Source organism: Lissotriton vulgaris, chromosome 5 (assembly GCF_964263255.1).
Source record: "Lissotriton vulgaris chromosome 5, aLisVul1.2, whole genome shotgun sequence".
In the NCBI taxonomy this organism is placed as follows: Eukaryota; Metazoa; Chordata; class Amphibia; order Caudata; family Salamandridae; genus Lissotriton; species Lissotriton vulgaris.
Window position 1 is genome coordinate 1,585,612,207 of NC_141693.1, and position 23,427 is coordinate 1,585,635,633.

A 23,427-nucleotide genomic window follows, 5' to 3' on the forward strand; every position below is an offset into this window, starting at 1 on the left:
TCGTTTGGTATTGGTTTACTGGCATTTAAACTTGCATTGCCGTACATGTGCAGTACAGAATATTATTAGCAGTTGATTCATGCACACGCTTTGTGTGGGTCTGGCCCCATCGCAGCGCTGATTCACGGACTGTCATAAGAGATTTGCGTGTCTTTGTAGGGATTTTTGTCTGTGGTACCTTCCATTCGGATCAGGGTCCTTCTTTCATCTCTAAGGCGTATTAGGATGCTATGATTTCGTTGGTGGTCCAAGTCAAGTTTTCGTCTCCATACAGACCTGAGGATAATAGTGTAGTGGAACGAATGAACAGTGACTTAAAGCAATCTTTGACAGCACGGGTTATAGGCACTGGCAGAAACTGGCTGGCCCATCTCAATGGCGTTCAGCGTGCTCTTAATAATCTCCCTAGAAGGTCTCTGGGTGGGCGGACCCCATACGAAATGCTCTTTGGTATCAAGATGTATGTCCCGGACCTTGACGGTCTAGACTGCGTGGCCCAAGCCACAGCCTTTGACGTAGATGAACATTGCAGGGTTTTGCAGGATCTACAAAAGACAAGAGACAGTCTTGCAAAGGAACATTTGCCCTCCACATCGAATGATGCGTTGCAGATCCCGGTAGTTGGCTGGCTACCCCAAGTTGGAGAACTGGTTCGAGAGAAGATCGATAACAAGAAAGAATTTGGTCCTTCCTATCTTGCTCCGGTTCCTGTGCTTGGAGTGAAGGGCACAAGAACAGTCATTATGCCACCACTTCCAGGTCGAAAGGAAAACAGGGTTATCTCAATTGACAATGTCAAGATACACAGAGTGGCCGATTCTTCTTAGTATGACACCGGCGGTCTCCTGTCCTTCGATTGTGAGAAATTCTGTTTTGGGCACTGCTTCTAATCCTGATCCAGAGGTGGCCATCAAGTTGCCTATGATTTCCAGTCCTCTATTGAGTACTTTGCCTAGTGCTAACGTTGAAGAACTTGATTATACTTACCCGACTGACTTATCTATGCCTGATTTACAAACACGTTTGGCTACAGAATCCAGATTTTCATTTGACACTGTTTCACATAACTCGAAAAAGCCCTCACGTTTTGCAATTTATGCCAGTTTATTTAATTAAAAAAAATTGATACCCCCTTGGACATACATTTGGCTGGTACCTATTTCAATTTACCTTTTTATGTCAATTGGTTTGTGTTTTATTTTTTTCGTATCATCGATGGATACTATGTTGAGGAAAGAACATGCATTCAACACCTGAATGGTACTTTGGCACCCCTGTCCTCATCGCATTCACGACACAGACTGAAGAGAGACCTGACTTTTGTTAACATCACTGCTTGGCCAGTCCTTGATGGGATTGTGTGGGATGCGGTTAAATTTGAAATCCGTGGCCCAACTGAAGTTGTTAATGTCCCTAACGTGCTCAGAGTAAACATGGGGGATGTAGTAAAACAAAACATACGTTCTGATGATTGGGATATTCAGGCAGTTGAGGCATTATTTTCTGATTTGAAATATTATGCTGCTTTTGATGCTGAAGATTTGTATTTAGAATCTGCGAATTATGGTGATTTATTTTGCTTCCAATATTTTGGCAACCATTATTTGCATAAAACAAATTCCAGAAGGAGTACTGTTAATTATATACAATGGGAGCATTGCCCGGCTCCTTTACAGGGCAGTTCGAGTACTTTTTTGCCATTATCGTAACGTTTCATAATAGACAGATCAAGCCTAAAACCATGGTAACTGGCTTGCCACTATAACCACATCAGTGCTGCTGTATTGAGTATAGGCTTTGCCACAAGACAAAAAGTGCAATGTAAGCAATTTTTACAGTGGAAAATATCTAATTTTGGCTTAATCAAATCTTGTAGTCAGAACAATCTACTTGTGGGTGGAGCTACGCCCCTCAGCATACTCTGAAAGCTCTTTTTAGTTGGTCACATAAGGTCTGGCAGCATCCGACCATCAAGCCAGACCTAACAAGGCATCTGGAAACTTTCTAAGAGGATTGGTTGAGGAAGTTATCTCACTAATATCGACTCAAACAGCAATGTGAATTTAGAAACAAAGAAAGCTTACTTTCAGTCATTACATATTCCCACCGATGGGGATGATTTCAACAGCATGCTATGGTAGCTGAGACGGAAATACATGTATACAAATCAATCAAGTAAGGAGGGCTAAGACATTTTTCAATTCCCAAACAGAAGACTATATTCATCTGATGCATTTACTATACCTTAAGGCATCAAGTGGTAGTTTGATCCCAGACAGACTAACGTGAGCTAGGGAAAATGTACTGCTAAAAAACTGTCTGAAAGAAGGGAGGGCATCCTTTCCTTTCCTGCAAAAGGAAGATAAACATTTGTCAAAAAACGAATTTGTTAAAAAACACTTTTTACATCCACTAATCAAAACACATGTGTAGATTGTGATAAGTAGTAACTACTGAGACCTAAAGCCATGTATTTTCCAATATTCTAAATGCAAAGAAAAACAGACATTTTATGAACATTAAATGCCAAACTCACACTTTCAATGAATACAGCATAAAACTCAAATTTCAATTTGTATTACTTGTATATGTGTAGTAATTCTCCTGCCTAAAAATGCTATTCATTAACCTATGTGCGGAGACCTCCGCTCCCACCATTCCTATCTTTTCTGTGCAGACGTCTCCCCCACATCTGCAGAGATCTCCACACACATGTATGCATTTTAGTAGTAAACATGGGTGGGACATCGGGAGTGGCTAGAAAATTGGGAATGCTTATACCTCAGTGGGAGTGGTTTAGGGTGCGGCATCCAAATGCAAACACCCACACACAAAGGAGTAGGCTTATTGCTGTTTACAAACTATATTTCTGTGTTAAATAATTACAATTATTTCTATACAAAAGCTTAGTAAATTTAAATGCAAATTAATTAAAAGTAACCATTTTATTTGTAGTAGTTTTCTTTAAAAAAATGTAAATGTTATTATTTATAAATTAATTAAATGTATTTCAATTAATTATTAAATACATGTATAAATTAATATGCTGTTCATTCTATTTTATTAGTACTAGGTTTAAAATAAGTACTTGAAATTATAATTAGTTTACATTAATAATTTATATTAAAATAGTTGTAATCATTTTTAAAAAATACAATACCCTTTTATTACATCTTCCCTTAACTTTCCGTTGGGTACACTTTTGTCATAGTGGCGGCGGTCTCGGTCTACTTATAAAAAGTTACAAGTAATAAATTTATACTGAAAACTCCTGGTGTAGGAGGCTCCAACTGATGGTGGAGACATGCAAGTCTGCACCTAGGAGTCACTTTACACTCAGAAATGGTGAATAGCAAAAAAGTGTACAGTTATCACCTGGTGCAGCAGCAGAATTACTTGTGAATGAATAAATTTACTTGTGAATGAATAAATTTACCTTTGTGAGTAGTACTCAGTGAGTACAATAAAAGAATATACAGCCACATTATGTATCAGGGTTAAAGAGGCAATTTAGACATTTATTTTCTGTGAATCGGTCAAACAATACTTTTTCTACAAGATATTATTGGGTATGTTGAGGTAAATCCCTGATACTGCCAAGATTGCTCTAAAAGTACCATTAGACACATAAATTGGTAAATGGGCTGTTACACCATCATACCAGTTGTGTGGGACTGCTGAACTGCTCCTGATTAGCTGAAACTAGGACACTAAAATGTTTGCCTTTGAACTTATTTAATGATAAAAGCACTCACAGGGCTGCTGTTTTATGTATTTTGAAGGACTAGTTAGTAACTAGGATACATTTTCAAACAAATTGGTCAACATAACATTTTCAGGTTATTCTTCCTTAACCCTTTAATTGCTGCCGACGGCCAACGGTCGTCACGAGCGCTACCTCCCCAGTGCTGCGCACGACCATTGGCCGTCGGGTCAGCATTCGTTCTCCGAACGTTCAGCACTGGGCGCTGAACGTTCGACGCTGGGAACGGGTTAAAAAGTCCCATTCTCATTATTGTGTAGGTCAACATCACATGGGAAATGATCTTTTCATGTGTTCACACAAACCTCTGTGAGAACATTTTTATAAAACATAGTGGACACCCTATACAAATGAAAGAGTATAAATCTGAATACCTACTTATGAGAGAAGGCATTTCGGGTGAGGTTGAGGTAGGTCAGGTGGGTGCAACATCCATGAAGCAAAGCTCCAAATAACTGAGGAGGAAATTAGCATGGTATTATTTATTTACAAAGGCCAACATATCCAAATCATACAGCTTTCTCAGTGGCTCACTCTTTAACTATATAAGAAACCACAAAAGAAAAAGTTACTTACATGTAACAGTGGTTCTCCAGAATGAGTAGTGAGAACAGGTGTGCACAATTCTTCAATGTTGTAGAAGAGTGTGTCAATACCAGGCTGTTTTTGGCATTCCCAAAATATTTGTCTCTTGGGTGAGATACAGACTCAGCTGCCAGGTCTCTCTCTATTACTCCCTTAAATGTTGGTGTGGTTATATCAGAGCAAACATATGGCTGGTAAAATGGTAACATGTGTCTACTCTTTTCCACTGGGAAGTTATATGCGGTGGTGTGATTACTTATGTGGCATGTGTATGCATGCGAGCATGTGTATATGAAAGACAATGGTTGGCCACTTTTAACCATACCAGTGAAGCAGTTTGATCTATCTTTTTTTTTTTTTTTAAATATGTTTTTATTGCAGAGTTATAGACAAAACATCGAGGTAGTCAGCCGTTATACCCATAACAGTTCAAGGCACTGTGCGTTATTAAAGTAGTACACAGCCATTCAGCCCACATCCCGGAGGCCGGGCGGCGTACCAACAGGTTCCAACAAAAGGTCACCATGTGCACCTCAAAGGGATATCAGGTCAACAACATAATTATGTATCTGCTTTCATACCCACCAAACTCCCCCCCGTCACCGCCAGATATATTCAGTCCCCTCGTGCTGGCGAAATCAGGGCCCTCAGCGCCCGCATTATCAGGTCTATGCTAGGGCGCTTCTATGATGGCCGTCTGGTAGTGCCTAGCATCATCCACTCAACGTGAACCCATGCGTGCTGCCCAGCACCCCTCTCCTGTAGTTACCAGCCATAGATCCCTATCGCAGGCATCCCTCTTGTTACTACCGCGGTGCCCTAATAACGCCCCTTTAACCCTCCCCCCAACTGCTGCTGATGTGGGTTGTAACTATGGGTTCTGTCAGTAGAGCTCCCCACCTATCGGGGTCATGAATTCGTTCTTCCAAGCCTCATGGAACCTCATTCTCCAGATGACCCTCCTCCTCGTCCTCGGTCAGATAGTCGCTCAAAGCCTGCACAATCATCTCCCAAGCCCTTGCCATCTCCAAGCTCTTCTCGTTACCATCGCATTCTTATCACATTCTCACATCTGGACCATTTCATCAACTCATTTGTCCATCTCCGAACTGATGGGCCCTCCTTGGATTTCCAACGCCAAGTAATCTCTCTCTGTGCTAGCATGAGTCCCAGGTCAATAAACTTGCTCGTAACTTTTGTCTTTGTCGTGTGAGGGAACCAAAGCAGCAGGCACGCCGCCATGTCGAACTCCACCTCTCTATCAGTGACTGCGTTCAGAAGCTCGCCCACCTCAGGCCAATATGTCCCCAACTTCTGGCAGTCCCACAGCAAATGATCCAGCTCAACCTTGAGTGCTGAGCATCTCGGGCACGCTGCTTCCTGTACCCGAAAGTGCCGTCGAAGTTTCCCTGGGGTCAGATAGGCTCTATGCAGTATGAAAAAGTGTACCTGTTGGAAACGGGCGTTCCTGCAACCCTTCCACGTCCGTTTCAGAATGTGGCCCCAAACCGTGTATGGTATGGGTTTACCTATGCTTTCCTTCCACTTCACCTTTAGCGCAGTGAGTGGCTCCAGTCCCTCGTTCAACATTCTCGAGTGGATGCAAGTCACCGCCTTGACTGTGCCCGCAGCCATCACCACATACTGGCAGGCCATAGTCGTATCCGGTTCCGCCAATCCTCCCCTCCAGTGTTTTTGTATCGCCGCGGTTACTGCAGCATGCAAGAGGTAGCTCTCATCCGAGAGACCAAACTGGTCCTGCAGTACCCTAAAGGGGGCCAACATCCCATCGGCATATAGATCCCCCACCATCTGCAAACCCAACTCCTCCCATTTCCACAACGGAGACCAGTCGCCTCCATGCGGTAGCGCCGTCAGCATCTCGATAGGGATCTCCAGCGCATACGGTCGTGCGGCCTTTGCCCTCTTCAAGCTCCTGTGCCAGCACAACCAAAGGGTTTTCTCTTCAATGGTGAGATCTCTCAATCCCAATTTCTGTTGCATAACTATGTAGGATAGGACGTGCCTCTGAATACCTCTCCCTCGTCCTTGGTCTGGGCCTCTAAATTCTCTCACAATGCTTTGTGTTAAAACCTGTAATTGGGCCGCTAGGTAATACAATTCAAAATCAGGAACCGCCATCCCTCCTTCAAGTTTGGGTCTGATCAAATTGTGCAACGCCACTCTGCGTCTGCCATGACCCCAAAGGAAAGCAATAATCATCGATCTCAAGTCTTTGAAAATCCGCTGAGGGATCCATATCGGTAGGGTACGGAAATAATAGAGCAACCTTGGCAGAGCCACCATTTTTAGCAATGCCACTCGACCCTGCACCGATAGAGGAAGGGAGGCCCAAAAGGACATGCATCCCCGCAGCGCCCTTATGCAGCGGCCTATATTTCCTTCCAGCAGATTCGCGGCTTCGTGGTAAACATGGACTCCTAGATAGGTGAAGCACGTGTCTACCCAGACCACGTCCACTGTAAGAGGAGGATATGGCTCATCTGCCCGCAACGGAAAAACGCAAGTTTTATTCCAGTTTACCCTGAGGCCTGACAACCTACCAAAGCGTGAGAGCATCTCTATCGCCCCCTTAAGAGCCCTTTCCGTATCTTCCAGATAGAGTAACAGGTCATCCGCGTACAGTGAGATATGGTGAGTTTCCTCACCACATCGAACTCCATTATACAGTTCTCCTGTTCTCGCCTGCGCCGCCAGTGGTTCCATCGCTAGAGCGAACAGGAGAGGGGATAGCGAACAGCCCTGCCTCTTCCCTCTGCGCACCGGATAATCAGGCGATATAACAGACCCCAATCGCACTCTGGCAGTAGCAGAAGAGTAGAGGACCCTCGTCCATCGGCCAAAGCCGCCTCCCAGGCCGAACTTCTCTAGCACCCCATCAAGATACTGCCACTCAAGGCTATCGAAGGCCTTCTCAATGTCCAACAACAGTACTGCTGATTTGTGATCCGAGTCTAAGGCGCTGTCCAGTATACAGATCAGGCGGCGGGTGTTAATGGATGTGGTCCTAGTAGGAATGAACCCTGCCTGGTCTTCATGTATCAACGTGGTCATGTGTGGTAGTAATCTAGTGGCCAGAATACGACTTAAGATCTTGTAATCCACCGTCAGCATAGACAGGGGTCTATACGACGTCACATCCAAGGCCTCCCTACCAGGTTTCAGCAGCGGCACTACTAGAGCTTCCCTCATTGACTGGGGCAGGCGTCCCAGGGTCATGGCTTCGGAATACACTACTAAAAACCTTGGTGCGAAAACATCTATATATTTCACATAGAATTCAATCGGCAGGCCATCCACCCCCGGCGTCTTCTTTCTAGCCATCTGCTTAATGGCCACCCGAATCTCCGATAGCGTTATTGGGCCGCCCAGGTCCTTCGCTGTCTCATCATCTAGCACCGGGAGATGAACAGTGTCCAGGTAGTCGCCTATCGCAGCGTTGTCCACCGCCAACTGACTCTCATATAGACTCGTATAATATGACTGAAGGCGCGTCAAAACCGCAGTCTGCGAGTAAACCACCTCCCCCGATCCCGTTCTAATGCTCATGATCGGGCAACCCCTAGGCTCCAGGTTAGCGAGTTTAGCAAGTAGTGTGCCCACCTTATCCCTTTCCGCATGCACCTTGGTGAGGTATAACTTGTAATCATAGCACCGCAGCCTCTCTTTTTCTGTCGCCACCAATTCCTTCGCCTCTAGTAGCTGGCCCTGCAGGTCCGGTCGCTCAGGCCTACGCTGCTCTATATCCCGTAGTACACATTCCGCCTTCCCCAGATCAGCCAAAACAGTCGTCCTTGCATTAAAAAACTGCCCATACAGATACCTCTCACCACCACCTTCATCGCATCCCATTCCATGGACCTCGTGGCGGCTGTACCCTCGTTTTCACTAAAATAATGCTCAATGCCCTGTTGGACCGTGTCGCTGAACACCAGGTCCTCTAATGTATCTGGCCGTAGCCTCCATGTTGGGACCACAGATCTCGCCCGCTGCCATTGCACTGTCATCAGTAAGGGATTCTGGTCCGAGATGGGTCTGGCGAGGTACTCCGTGTGCGTTATCATGGCAGCCAGGGGTCCACTACACAGTATGGAATCTATCCTAACATGTAATGCATGCAATGCCGAGGAGAAAGAATAGTCCCTAACATCAGGATGTTGCTCCCTCCATACATCTACAAGGCCCCACCTCTCTTGCCAGTCTTTCCTGTGTGTGGCTAGCCTGCGCACTGGGGAGTCGGCCAGCGGCGGATGCGATCTGTCTCGTGTCGCATCAATGATCGAATTATAGTCCCCACCCAATATGATGGGGCCCGCCAGGAAGTGTGCCAGCGAGCCTGTGAGACTATCAAAAAAACGGGCTTGGCCAACATTGGGGGCATATACACTACACAGGACCACCTCACGGCCATATAGCCTCCCCTCTACTGCCACAAACCGACCCTCAGGGTCCACTAGCTGATTCGTGGCCTGGAATGGGACACCCGCTCTCACCCATACCAACACCCCTCTGTCAAACGCCGAATACGTTGTGCCAAACACATGGCCATGCCACCTCTTCTGCAATGCAGTGCATTCCTGCTTGGTCAAATGAGTTTCTTGCAACAGTGCAATTTGGATGCCTCGCCTCACTAAATAGGCGTGCACCTTGTATCGCCTTGACATAGTTCGAAGTCCACGGACATTCCATGTGAGGCATTTCAAATCAGGTAATGTCCCCATTGCAGCCATCACCCCACCATTTCGACAGTGTCAGTTGGACACCCACATCATTGCAGTAAACCCCCCTATGTAAAACACCCCAAAAAACTCCCCCAACCCCTCTCCCCAGAACAGGACCTAATAACACAACATCAGCCCCCATCCAAACCTGTAACATCACACACAGTCCACTACTCTGTAGTCGTCACTACAGAAAGCCTTAAGGGCAATGAGGGGTAAGTCAGAGCCAACCCGGGGCAAGCCAGGCCCTCGCCCCTAGCCCATGATCCCATATGATAGTTACAACAGAGTACCTGCTAGTTCGCCAAGCACCAGAGGTAGGCTGCTCCAACAGGACCCGCAAACGTGTCCCTTACTCCGAGCATCATTCGTTAAACAGTCCATCTGCCGTCTGTGGGGTGACCGTGGGCCCCACAGAGCTATCTGCCTCTGAAAGTTCTACTCCAGATTTTCTTCCCTCCTCTTCAGATTCCGAGTGCATCGATAACTTCTCCTGCTGTGATCCTGTGATGATCGCCGTTGCAGCCAATGCTCCCTTTCTGTCCGCCGCCATCTGTTCGGTCCGCATTGCTCTCTTAAGTTTGTTCCGCTTGCGGATGCGTTGTGACTTTCGGACCTGGCCCGGCTTTTGTCTCTCCTTTTCACCCTTACTTTGGTGATCCATACCAAACATGGTACAACTCGAGCCATGACCACACCTCATCAGGGGTCTGGAAGAATTGGGTCGTTCCATCCAGGATCACTCGTAATTTGCCTGGGAAGGGTAGGGAGTATTGTATGCCCTCGTCTCTCAGTTCCTTTTTCACGGTCAGAAAGGATGCCCTGCTCTTTTGGACTTCCTGTGTATAGTCTGGGAAAACCGTGACCGAACTATTGTCCAACTTGAAGGGGCCCACCGAGCGCGCCCTTTGTATCAGTAAGTCTCGGTCCTTGAAATGCAAGAGTCTGACCACCATTGGCCTAGGAGGACGGCCCTGCATGGGCGGGCGGGCCGGGACCCTGTGCGCTCTCTCTAGGGAGAAGAATGGAGATAGACCCTCTGGAGCCACGACCGTTTTAAACCAGTTTTCCATGTAGGCCACTGCATCATCCCCCTCAACTTTTTCCGGCAGGCCTACCACCCTTACGTTGTTCCTCCGATTACGGCTTTCGGAGTCCTCCGCGCGTTTCTCTAGCGTCGCTAACCGGCCAAGGATATCAGACAGTTTGTGTTCTGTGGTGACCACCGCCGGTTTTAGTTCCTGGAGCAGCTGTTCGTTGTCCTTTACTCTGTCGGAAAGTTTCACGTGATCTGCCCTCAAGAGGCCCAGTCCCGTGGCCACCTGCGCTATATCTTGGTGTAAGGACTCCTTGGTCGCAGTGATCGCTTCCAGTATGCCATCCAGCCGTGCGTTCAGTCTTAGTTCTTGCGCCGATGCATCTGGGGCCGCGCGGAGTCCGCCATCCGCGTCCGGCATATTTGTCTGGCCGTGTCCCTGCTTCATGCTTAAGTCACTGCCAGTGGCGGCCATCTCGTTCACCGTGTGTGCCATGGTAGGATTGCCTCTAGGGGATGGTCCGGCCCCAATTTCCATCTTCCGAATGGGAATACCCCTCGTTCTCTCTCACCACTCAATGGCCTCGGCGTCCCTCCTGAGCTATGACCACCATTTCCAGGGATCAAGTCGTCCACCACTCAGGGCCCCACTCTCGTGCTCAAAATGGCCGTCCACTGATCATTCCATTCGGTAACACCCCAACAGGCTCCACGCCGCCCAGGGGCCCCTCCTTACATTGTCATTCGCCGTCCCCCTCAGGACTCACCGTACCCCCACTATAGGTGCAAGCAATGTCCAGTTCAGGAAAAGGTCCAGGTCAGAAATGGGGGGCGTAGTGTGTGCCCCCAAGCAAGCAGATAGGGAATGGCCAGAGCTAGATGCACCATCTGGGCGGGGGCGCCGCCTCCCAGCAGCCCAGTGCAGCGATCTCCCCTGCCACCTGGGTCCCGCGTGGCCGTCCTCTGTCTGGCCCGACACCAACAGTGTGTTGCCGGTGATCGCCGCTCTTCTTCTGCCCCACCGAGCTCACGGGACCTGCCCGGGTGTGTTCCCCTAAGCCGCTACTCCTCCGCTCAGGGACCGGCACTCCCCCAGGGCTCCAGCTCCGGCCGCTGAGTAATCCCCAGTCCGGGTGCCAGGTCCGCTAAGCTGTGCAGTGAGCTAAAAAACGGTGTTGGATCTAGCCCAAGATCTCTTGACTGGGTGAGAGTATTCTGTTTAATTCAGAGACTCTGTCCCTCACCACCCCTTGTTGTAAATAGGTCCGCTAAGCTGCTCACCTTCTTTTTCGGCACTGTCCAGCTCCGCACAGCCTGCCGGTGTTCCGGAGCCGCCAGGCTCCCAACCGCCGCGGGGTCTCCAGGAGTAGCCGTGGGCCAGCACCCCTCGCAGATGGCCGCCGGGTCTGGTGGTGGGGGGATGTCTCTGAAGCGGCAGACAGCGCTCCGCACTGCCCTCGCAGCTGCCAGTCCCCGCACGGCAAGGGCCTCACTCCTCAAAGTCCTCGGGCAGCAGTCTCCGCTACGCCCCAGCCGTGTTCCGCCGCGCCCCGCAGGTCAGCCCCCGCAGTTCGGGGCAGCCGCCATCTTGACTTGTCATGCGCGGCTCTTCGAAGCTCCGATATCGGGTCTCGGCACCGCTGCCGACTGCCTGTTGGTCCACAGTCGTGTTCCGCTGCTTGTCTGGTGCTTTAGGCAGGATTTCCGAGCTTCAGCCAGCTCGGAAGCGAGGTATCCCAGGATAAATGCGGGATCTGGCACGGAGCTGCAGGCTCACGCCGCCATTCCGATCGGCGTCCAAACCATGCCCCCCGCAGTTTGATCTATCTATGTATGAATAAATAGGATTAAGCAGAAGGTTTTTTTTTAACCTGAAATCCTAGGTCCCTTCCAGGGGAATCCTCATGAAAGACATTCAGCACTTAACTATCCCACCCATGTGTGGGTCCCAATGCACTTTGTTAAAAAGCAGTGAAAACTAGCACTGTGCTTTTCAACCATTCCTCCTGTGTCTCATCATGCCCCAGAATTGACAGTTAGGTCAGTTAATTTTTACGCAAATAACTAAATTCTGCGCAAATATGAAACCTCTGAATTACCTCTTGTCCGGCGAGGAGGGTGGGTTGCTTATGACTTTGATAGTGATTCTCCTGGAAGAGAACCACAATCATAGGTAAGAATCAGTTTATTCTCGTCCAGGGTTTTCAAATCAATAGTCACTGGAAAATGAATATAATAGCAAGCTCAAGCTAAAAAATAACGTCGACAAGACGAAAAATATAAAAAGTTGTCAATGTCATCCAAAAAGATACTTCAAGAAGGCCAGGCCCACTTGGGCATTAGCTCTCCGATCTGAATCCCAAAAATGATGTGTTGGAAAAGTATGTATTGATCTCCACGTAGCAGCTCTACACATCTCTGAAATGGGCATATTTCCTAATAGACCCACTGTAGATCTTTCCCTTAGTTAAATGTGACTTTGGCCTACTGGGGAAAGCTTTATTCGATAACTTCACGAGCTGGTTTGAATGTGTTTGAGAATAAGATTAGGAAGGAAATGCTTCGACTCACAAGAAAATCCAACATTACTGATGGAAGAAAAGTAGAGTGGGTTCTCATTGCCACTGTGTCCACATGAAAAACTGTTTAAGGCTCATGTGAACACAGGGTTATTAGAATAACCCAGAATGGGAAAGCAGAAATGGAACAGCTGACTTAAGCTATGGCCCTCCTAATGAATAAGCAGACAAAATGTTTATACTATTCTAGCCACAAAAAGTTAATTTAAACATCTATCACCTCCTACTTGAGATATATGTCACTTACCCAGGTCAAATCACGGATAAACTATGACTAGCACCAGGACACAGAGCCATTTAAAACCTTGGAAGGTATGAGCCAGCAGGGGTGGAGCAGGTACTAGTAAGCATGTGGTGAGAAACAGGACAAATCCAAGAAAGCTAATGAGGGAAATATGGAAGGGTAAAAACAACAAAGGTGTTTGGACAAGAAGCTAAGGACAATCTGAACATCCGCAAAGGAGTCAGAACAACCAAAGTTGCGAGACACACACAGTGGCCCTTGAGAAAAATGTATGCTTGCACTGTCTCTTCAGCTTGTCCGTAAGGTTCTGAGGTCTATTCTTACCCAGAAGAGCATAACCTGATTTGGTGAATACATGTTTGTACTTTCCATTGACCTGTTTTCCATTTATTTCACTTCTGTGTTCTTTTATGTCTTTTACTGGTGAGTATCACATGTAGTTATACTAGGAGTAGAAGCTACCTTTTGTTTTTGCATATGGGGACCTGACAACCTTGTTGTGCAGTTTGCACTACTTCGTGCTTTATGAAACAATATAAAAATGGGGTTTTCTTCACCAACATTGATGTGGATAGAATAGGTGTGTGATCTCCAGGTAGCCATTATAGGGCTCTTACTGGGCTTGCCTGAAGGAAAGAAAGGACCTCCCTTGCATGGCGAGACATGTCATCTCAATTCCCTTTGACTTTTCACACTTTGGCATGATAGGCAGATTGTGATTCTGCCACAACAAAATCCACATTGTTCGACCTGCACAGTACACCACAACCGGTGGTAGAACTCTTTCTCTAGTACATAGTGAATAATCTACCCCTCACCCGAGTAAAGATTGTCAGGAGTGAAATCTAATCATGTTGTGATAAAACCATTCCAAGAAAGTCTTTCTGTAAACGAACACACACTCTGGAACACTGGCAGCATATTACCAGTCCTTCCAGTATTACCCACTCCCCTTGAATGTTTCCACAGACATTCAGATCTAATCTCACTATTTGAAGAATCTGGAGAACCAAGTGGACAGGTTACGTGACGTTATAGAAAAACCCTTTTCCAGGAAGCAGACAATCAAAAGATATTTCAGCACTCAATAAAGATCCAAGTCAATGAAAGAAATCTAAAATCCTTTAAGAAGAACTTTTACTTTTTAGTCTGGGCCAAAAACACCATCATGGCTGCACATGGCTGGCTAATGTGTCCAATACCAAACCAATAAGAGACAAGAACCAGAAGAAACCTTGGTTGGGCCAAGATGGCGGCGGTGTGAGAGCCCGCTGAGCTGTGCGTCCTGACCGGTGCTTTTGTACTAGAAATGCGGGTTAAACAAAGGTTATAGACCGCAGCGCCACTCTTACTTCTTGCTACCCGACAGAAAGGCTTGAAACAAGGCATTAATTAACGCGATGGGGACTGAGTCTACTGTGATGCAAAAGGAGGCGGCGAGGGTCAGCTAACGCTCTTAACATCGTTAATTGGTAACACAGTGTTACTGCTTTTCTAGAAAGTGAGGACTAAGGGACTGTTTTCACAAGCCGAGACCCACAGTAGCTTAAACGAGAAAATGTACCTGCCATTGTCCGCAGAGGAGAGTATTGGCAAACGTAGCGTCATGGCCCCAAAGAATGCAGCAGCTCTGGCAGCCGCCGCCGCTAAGCCGAGAGCGGCGAAGCAGGCTCAGCGGGAGTGGGAGCTCGTCGGACAGGTCGGGAAGCAGGGCGGTGATACGGGCGCTGCTATGGAGCCGGATGCAGAAGCTGTTTTAGCCCCCAAGACGCCTAAACACGGTGGAGCAGCGGCAAGGAGAAGGAGTACGACCGGCCCCCTCGGTGGTTGACTTGTTGCGCAAAGCCCCAGCCCCAGCTAAACTCCTTGCGGGTGGCAGTGGGAAGAGCCAGTTAGTCGGACCGAAGGTGCAGAAAATTGCAGTGGATACAGCGCTGATTGCTGAACGCGGCAGTGGCAGGGCTGGAGCTAATGCAGAGACTGTTCCAAACACAGCAGCTCCTCCCGCTATTCCGGAGGGGGGAGCAGTTATTAGCACAGAGGCTGGCAGTTATATACCAGAGGGTAATGTTGATGGCAACTCAAGACTTGAATGCGGACATGGCCCAAGGAGTACATCAAGAAGGTATGACCCCTTTACTTCCTCCTGTGTTGACTGCCGCAGATTTACCTACCAACAGGTACATGGGGGTACTACAGTATCTGCTACAATACCTCAAATGGGGCACGCTGAAGGCAATACAATGGCCGGCTTGGCTGGAGCGGAGGCTGTAGGAACCACAGGGGAGACGGATAAAGACCCTAGTGATTTTTATTCGTTTTCAGATGAAGTCGATTGGCCGGATGAAATTGAAGTTGAGACTGATCTTACTACTGAGAGCGAAGAGAATACAAAATATAATGATCCCAGGACAGCTCGGAAAACTGTTCTAAGGAGGAAAAAAAGCCATCATGGGGCAGTAGAACTGACCTGGGACTATTCTCCAACAACTCAGTTGGTTAACTCTTCTGGCTCTGCGAGTGCTCCACTAATTCCAACATCATTCAATCCTACTCACTCTACTCACCCAGCGCATTCAGATCAAGCTACATCCACGTCAGACTCTGTTTTGGATACCATGCTTCAAGCTATTGCTGCACATCGGGAGGAGACTTCCCAGGATGGGCGCAAGGCACAGGTAGGTCTACGCAAGGTGCAGAGGGTGGTACGTAAACTAACAAGAACTGTTAATATCTTTAATGAGCGAATAACCGAGGTGATATCTCGTATTGTCTCCAATGAAGCCGAGGCCGCGGCGACCCACGAGCCGGTTGACTCTCATGAGGCAGAGTTGGCCCGTGTAAGGTGGAAGCTGGAAGATTGTGAAAACCGCCTACGCAGAAACAACTTGCGTGTTTTAGGCATTCCAGAGGCGACAGACAGGCCAAACCAGAAAAGGTTCTTCAAGAAGGTATTAGTCATCAACTCTAAGTGACCAAGAACTAGTAGAACTAGTGGAACTATCAAACAGATCTGTGGTTTAGTCTGATTAATTTTAAATAGGCAATGGCTCTATTAAAAAGTACACAGTTCACCAATTAAATCATCTATAGGGAAAATTCTGAAACGAAAGGAATTTGGAGAAGCAAAAGACAGGGCATGTCCTTACGTGGAAAAGCCAGGGTTTGAAGAATAACATGTCTGTGTCTTTGTTTCTCAAGATGCTTGGAGAGTTCCTTCAGCGATCGTGCTAGGGATGCTTCTAAGGTCTTCAGTTTTTTGCAAGAATGGCCTTTCAGCTCTGGTAGATAGGCACCGATTTGGGGATGCACCTCATTTTCCTGTAACTGATGATGTATCTGAGGCTAAGAAGAATGAAGATGGCCCAGAACCTTACTCAGAATCGAATCATGTTGATCAACATGAGGTAAAGACATTGTAACAGCTGTGTTGTCCTGAAAAGTCTGAATAGCTACAGCATACTCAGAAGACAATTGATTTGAGAATGAAATGAAGATGGTGGAGCAATATTTTTATAATACTTCTGTGAAAGAGGCGAACTAGTTTCTTCGAAGAGGAGTGATGGGGAATTCAACCACCTACTCCTTCACACTGCCACCACAACATCGGGATAGAGAGCGGTGGTGACCTCAAGCTGCCCTCTCACCTCCAAACGTATCAGAAGTGGTATCATGAAATGCAGAGAAAGAGGAAACTGCCCCTCTTACCAAAGGAGCTGAAGTGGAAGGTGGAGAAGGGACACTTTTGCTAATCTTATTTTTTTGTTTTTACTGAAGCAAACATCTCCATATCGCTCAGCCTCTTGTAAGATACACTGCAGTCCATAATGCTGTAGGCATGAGCAAGAAAAAACCATGAAGACACTGCTCATCTTTTGCCAACATCTTACAACTGCAGACTGGACAAAAAAATGAAGGCATGATAGGCTGAAATGAAAGAGGAGGTGAAACATCTTTAGAGAAAATCAAGAAACAATCTTTTTTTTACTAGGACAAAAGATGAAAAGCCTAGGTTACATACATTAAACTAAAAAATCGCAATAAATAGCCAAACATACTCTTTAAAAAAAGGCAGTGTCCAGGATCTTACTTATTGTATGGATTACCCACCTCCCTAATGGATTACAGTGTTGTGTAATAGGTCATCATGTACGGATTTTTTTTTCACTTCAATATATAATTTTCTTTTGCCATTTTCTGGCAAATGTATTTTAAAATCAGCAAACATTGACTAACTGGGTAGGTTTGAAAATATGGTTTTGTTAAAAAAATAATGTGTTCCAGCATACTTCACGTGCTGAGAGATTCAACCTTTTATAGGTATTACAAACAATCCCAGGACAATGAAAGTGCTCTTTCCCACACATGCTATTATAAACAGCCAGCAGTTGCAAAAATGACTAATCCTCGAAGGTTGGGTAGAATTGAAACTGCAGAAAATGTCCACACTTCCCTTCACATTGTGAGCAAAACACCTGCCTCACCACTCAAGGAGAAAAAATCACAGATTGCCCAGTTGTTTGCTCTTAAGTGGTGTAATAATGACTCTTCCAACAAGACCCTAACCTTTTATGAATCAAATCTTAGCAACAGTGTTTGATAAAATGATGAGAAAGTGTCATTTGATGGCTAGTTAGGACTAGCCACAGTATATATCTAAGTTGTTCCCCTTGACGAGGCAAGGTAGACCCTCATAAGGCCAACTTTAGAGGTCTCTCTTACCTTCTCAACTGCCTCTTCATTAAATAGCATCTTTAATTGTGACTGTAAAAGTTATGTATGCCAGTCCGGACAGATCATCTTCAGCTTGGCTCAAGTTCATCTCCCAAAAACCTATCTAACTCTTTTTAGGGTGCATGGTCAGACAACAACAGGTTTAGGTACTCTGACTCCAAAATATCAGCAATTAAGCATCCATTAAGAAGGAATATGCTACTTACCAGTATGCATCTGTTCTTGGCATAGAGGGCTGCAGAGTGGTACATTATGAATAGATCGCCATCTGGTGTTGGGCTCGGATGATTGCACTTTGTTTTTCTCTTGGAGAGTCTTTTGTATCTTGGTGACTCCTCCCTTAGTTGGTAGTGCGCATGGGCATCGGCTCCATCCTTAGATTGTTTTGCCATAGTAGGGTTAGATGGAGTAGTATAGTATAATACAGATAAGAGTGCCCATGTAAGTGTATCTAAATAAGATAGTGTTGGAACAGACACAGGTTTCCGGGGAGGCTGGGAGGGCATGTACCACTCTGCAGCCCTCTATGCCAAGAACAGATGCATACTGGTAAGTAGCATATTCCGTTCGAGGCATATGGGCTGCAGATGGTACATTATGAATAGACTATACAGCAGTTCTCTCCCTAGCGGTGGTCGCCCGTGTCTGTTGCAACTGTCTGAAACAATGTTTTTAATACTGCTTGTCCCACTCTAGCTTGTTGTGTTGTGTGCACATCTACACAATAGTGTTTTGTGAAAGTGTGCGGTGTAACCCAGGTAGCCGCTTTGCATATGTCATCTAGTGGAATGTTTCCCAGAAATGCCATAGATGCCCCTAGTTTACGTGTAGAGTGAGCTCTAGGAGGAACAGTTAATGTTCTCTTTGCTTTTAAATAGCATATTTGAATGCATTTTACAATCCACCTGGCAATGCCCGCTTTGGAGATGGGATTGCCTTTATGTGTGGGAGAAAACGCAACAAATAGCTGTTTTGTCTTTCTGAAAGTTTGTGTTCTCTCTATATAGTACAATATGGCCCTCCTAACATCCAGTGTATGTAGGGCTCTTTCCGCTACTGTTTGTGGTTTTGGAAAGAAAACCGGTAATTCCACTGACTGATTGATGTGGAATGCTGAAATAACCTTTGGTAAGAATTTTGGGTTTGTTCTAAGAACCACTTTATTTTGGTGTAGCTGCATAAATGGTTCCTGAATCGTAAAAGCCTGCAGTTCACTTACTCTTCTAAGTGACGTGATAGCTATGAGGAAGGCCACCTTCCATGTGAGGAATTGTATTTCACACCTATGCATAGGTTCAAAGGGTGGCCCCATTAGTCTGGTAAGCACTATGTTGAGATTCCAGACTGGGGAAGGTGGTCTTCTTGGTGGAATGACTCTTTTGAGTCCTTCCATGAAAGCTTTAATTGCTGGTACTTTAAACAATGACAGGTGTTGTCTGTTTTGTAGGTACGCCGCTATGGCTGCTAGATGAACCCTAATAGATGTATATGCTAGATTACATTGTTGTAAGTGTAATAAGTAGCAAATGATTTGTTTAGTGGATGCGTCCAGAGGGTTGATGTGCTTACTGTTACAGTGTATAGCAAACCTCTTCCATTTTGCTGCATAGCATGCTCTGGTGGTAGGACGTCTTGCCTGTTTAATGATTTCCATGCATTCTGGTGGTAAATCTAAATACCCAAACTCTATGACCTCAGGAGCCAGATCGCTAGGTTCAGTTGTTTGGGATCTGGGTGCATTATTTCTCCATGGTTCTGTGTAAGATGCATGGGTAATAATCTTAGCTTTTGATGTGGTACTTGTGAGAGTTGTAGCAGCGTGGTGAACCACGGCTGTCTTGCCCACGTGGGTGCCACTAGTATCATTGTCATTGAGTGCTGCTGCAGTTTCCTCACCAGTAGTGGAATTAGTGGTAGAGGAGGGAACGCGTAAGCAAATTTGTTGGACCAATTTATCCATAGTGCATTGCCCTGGGACCTTTGGTGTGGGTACCTGGATGCGAATTGTTTGCATTTTGCGTTTTGATGATTTGCAAACAGATCTATCTCTGGTTGCCCCCATTTTTGGAAGAATGGCTGTAGTATTTGGTCGTGCAGTTCCCATTCGTGAACTTGTTCTGACTGTCTGCTTAGGATGTCTGCTATTTGATTTTGAATTCCTGGTAGGTGTTCCGCTAACAGGTAGATTTTTTGAGGAATGGCCCATCTCCATATGTCCTGTGCTAGTTTGGACAGTTGGAGAGAGTGTGTCCCCCCCTGTTTTTGAATATAATACATTGCAGTCATGTTGTCTGTTCTGATCAGGACTGCCTTGTTTGTTATTTGCATTTGGAAAGCTTTTAGTGCTAGAAATATTGCTAACAGTTCCAGGTAGTTGATGTGCAGCTTCTTTTGCTGCGCACTCCACTTCCCCTGTACTGTGTATTTGTCCATATGCGCTCCCCATCCGGAGAGCGATGCGTCCGCTGTTATTATTACTTGTGGAACTGGCTCTAGGAACGACCGTCCTTTGGAAATGTTTTCTGTGTTCCACCACTTCAGAGAGCGATACGTCCGGTCGTTTACCAACACCAGATCTGTAATCTGACCTTGAGCCTGATTCCACTGTGTCGCTAGACACTCTTGTAGTGGACGCATTTGTAGTCTGGCATGTGGTATTAGCAGTATGCAAGAGGACATCATGCCTAATAGTTGCATAAACACTCGTGCTGGTAGTGAGTGTTGTGGTTGAAATTTTTGTATTAACCCGACCATTGTCTGTACTCTGATTGGGTTGGGGTATGCTATTGCCTTTTCTGTGTCTACTGTAGCCCCCAGGTATTGCTGGATCTGGTTTGGTTGCAGGTGTGATTTTTTGTAGTTCACCGTAAACCCTAGGTGGTGCAGCAGTTGAATTGTCTTCTGTGTGTTGTGAAGACATTCTTCCTTGGATTTGGCCTTTATTAGCCAATCGTCCAAGTATGGGAAGACATGTATTTGTTGTCTTCTTAGGTGTGCTGCCACCACAGCTAGGCATTTTGTGAAAACTCTCGGTGCTGTTGTGACACCGAACGGAAGGACCTTGAACTGGTAGTGTTGTCCTTCTAACACAAACCTTAGGTATTTTCTGTGGGCTTTGTGAATTGGGATATGAAAGTAAGCGTCTTTTAGATCCAGTGTAGAAAGAAAGTCCCCTTGCTTCAGTAAAGGGAGTACTTGTTGGAGCGTGACCATGTGGAAGTGCTCCGAATTTATGTAAGCATTGAGAGGTCTGAGGTCTAATATTGGTCGTAGGGACCCGTCCTTTTTGGGGATCAGGAAGTATAGAGAGTATACTCCTGTTCCTTGTTGATCCTTTGGGACCTTCTCTATTGCATGCTTTTGTAGAAGTGCTAGCACTTCTTCTCTTAACAATGTCAAATGATCCTGACTCATTGGGCGCTGTTTGGGGGGGATGTTTGGCGGGGTAGCTGTGAGTTCTAGGCAATAACCATGTTGGATAATTTGTCTCACCCACTTGTCTGACGTGATGTCTTCCCAGACAGGTAGGAACTGTGATAGACGTCCCCCGACCGGTGTTATGTGGTCTGGGGGGAGATCTATGAAGTCACTGTTTTGGTGTTGAGGCGTTGCGGTTGTTATTATTTCCGCGGCCTCTACCCTTATTGTTGTTACCTCTGTAATTACCTCTTGAATTACCTCTGGGTGATGTTGGTGTGAAAGATGTGGATTGCTGATTTGTTCCTGTGTTTTTTGAGCCCCCTCTATAGGTGGATCTACGAAAGGAACCTCTGTGCGTTGGCTGTTGCAATGCTCCCATTGACTTAGCCGTTTCTGTATCCTTTTTCATCTTTTCTAATGTCTCGTCTGTACTTGAACCGAACAATGTCTTCTGATCAAATGGTCTGTTCAGTAGGGCTGTTTGAACTTCTTGTTTGAATCCTGAGATTCTGAGCCATGCGTGCCTTCTTAGCATGACACTAGTGTTAATAGACCTTGCTGCAGTGTCTGCTGCGTCTAACGCGCACTTAATGGAAGTATTAGTTATTATTTTACCTTCCTGAATTAATTGGTCTGCCTTCTTTTGATGTTCTTTAGGAAGATGTGTGAGAAGTTTTTCTAACTCATCGTAATGTGCCCTGTCGTAACGTGCGAGTAGAGCTTGTGTATTAGCTATACGCCAGCTATTTGCTGCCTGTGATGCTACTCTCTTGCCTGATGCATCTATTAACTTCGACTCTTTATCTGGTGGAGGAGCCTCTCCTGTAGATAATGAGTTTGCTCTCTTACGAGCGGTTGAGACCACCAGCGAGTCTAGAGGTACATGCCCTCTAATAAATATTGGGTCCTTTGGAGCCGCTTTATATTTTTTATCGATTCTTGGGTTTAACACCCTGGCTCTCACTGGGTTTTCGAATATTTCTTCTGTGTGAGTGAGAAGACCCTTTAGCATAGGAAGAGTACCTGATGTTCTCTGTGCACTAGGTAGAGTCTCTAACAAGAAATCTTCTATCTGAGGTTCTGTGTGCATATCTAGTTTGTGATATTTTGCTGCCCTATTAATGAGCTGCACAAAACCTGTGTTATCATCAGGTGGTGAAGGCTTTGAGGGGTATAGCTCTGGGTCGTTGTCCTCATCTGACCCTACATCGTAATTTTCCCATGGATCTTCCTCATCCTGGATAGATTCGTCATCCCCTTGAGGTTCTCCCTCCCCTATATCACTGTCTACATCTGACTGAGGTGTAGCTGGTCTTGGTGTGGAGGGTGTAGGAATATGTGGCCTATTGTGAGGAGTAGGAGAAGAGGGTGTGTCTTTAGGACGAGGAGAAGCAGGAGGAGTTATGTTCGTCCCCATTGTTCTCTTTTTTGGAGGAAGAGGTTTATCTTCTGACTGTTCACTCTTTCTCTTCTTCGTGACCACTTTCCCAGTTTGTGGGTCAATAAACAAGATCTTTTGCTTGGGATCTGTTTGTTGCTCTTGAATCGGTACCGAGGGTCCTGGTTCCGAGAGCTGTTTTTGTTTTCGATCCTCAGATCTTTCTGGTTTCGACACCGAATGTCTGCTCGATTCCGACTTTTTGGGTATCGAGTGTCTTTTGGGCGATACATCATATTTCTTTTTCGACATGGAATGTTTCGATACCGAGCTCTCCTTTATATGCCGCCTCGGTGTCGAAGTCGATGACGCCCTTTTCTCGGATCCGACGTGGTGGGATTCCGAGTGTTTCGGTTTCAGTTTCGGTTTCGTTGCCGGGCCCGAAGGCGGGGCGTCGGAAACTTTTTTCAGCGATTTGACCGGGCCCGAGGGCGGGGTCGTTACCGCACGGGGTCGGTTTTTCGGTAAGGGGACGTCGTCACTCACGGTTTGTTGCTCGAAGAGTTCTTCAACCTCCGACTGGTCCCCTTCCGACCCCGACTGGTCCTCTTCTTCCTCGATTTGTTCGTCTCCGAACAGCTCCGGGATCGCCTCCGCCTGCATTCTGGAAGCCTCGTGCCTTCGAGCTCGACGATTTCTGATCGTTAGCTTGGAGGAGAATGCTGCGCAGGCTTCGCAGTCCCTGGATTCGTGTTCAGGCGATAGGCAGAGGTTGCACACCTCGTGTAGGTCCTTGTGTGGGAACTTAGCACCACACGATGGACATTTTTTGAATGGAGTCCTTTCCATGGACTCCGGGCTTGACTGCGCCGAGAAAGGTCTCTTGTTCCTCGACGTAGATCCAAGTTTTTCTCTTCTATTTTGAATTTGTAACGCGTCGGAATGG

The 23,427-nt window shown here is 46.4% G+C and overlaps 1 protein-coding gene across 1 annotated transcript in view; it reads right to left on the reverse strand.

Moving 5' to 3' along the window:
* CARMIL3 (capping protein regulator and myosin 1 linker 3) overlaps positions 1 to 23,427 on the reverse strand; it is a 1,161,278-nt gene that overhangs the window by 616,711 nt on the left and 521,140 nt on the right. Inside the window, exons 15-16 of the mRNA XM_086923677.1 lie at positions 4,142 to 4,218; positions 2,245 to 2,349 (exon numbers count right to left, since the gene is read on the reverse strand). Of these exons, the coding sequence (XP_086779803.1) occupies positions 2,245 to 2,349; positions 4,142 to 4,218 (182 nt within the window). The remainder of the gene's footprint in view (positions 1 to 2,244; positions 2,350 to 4,141; positions 4,219 to 23,427) is intronic.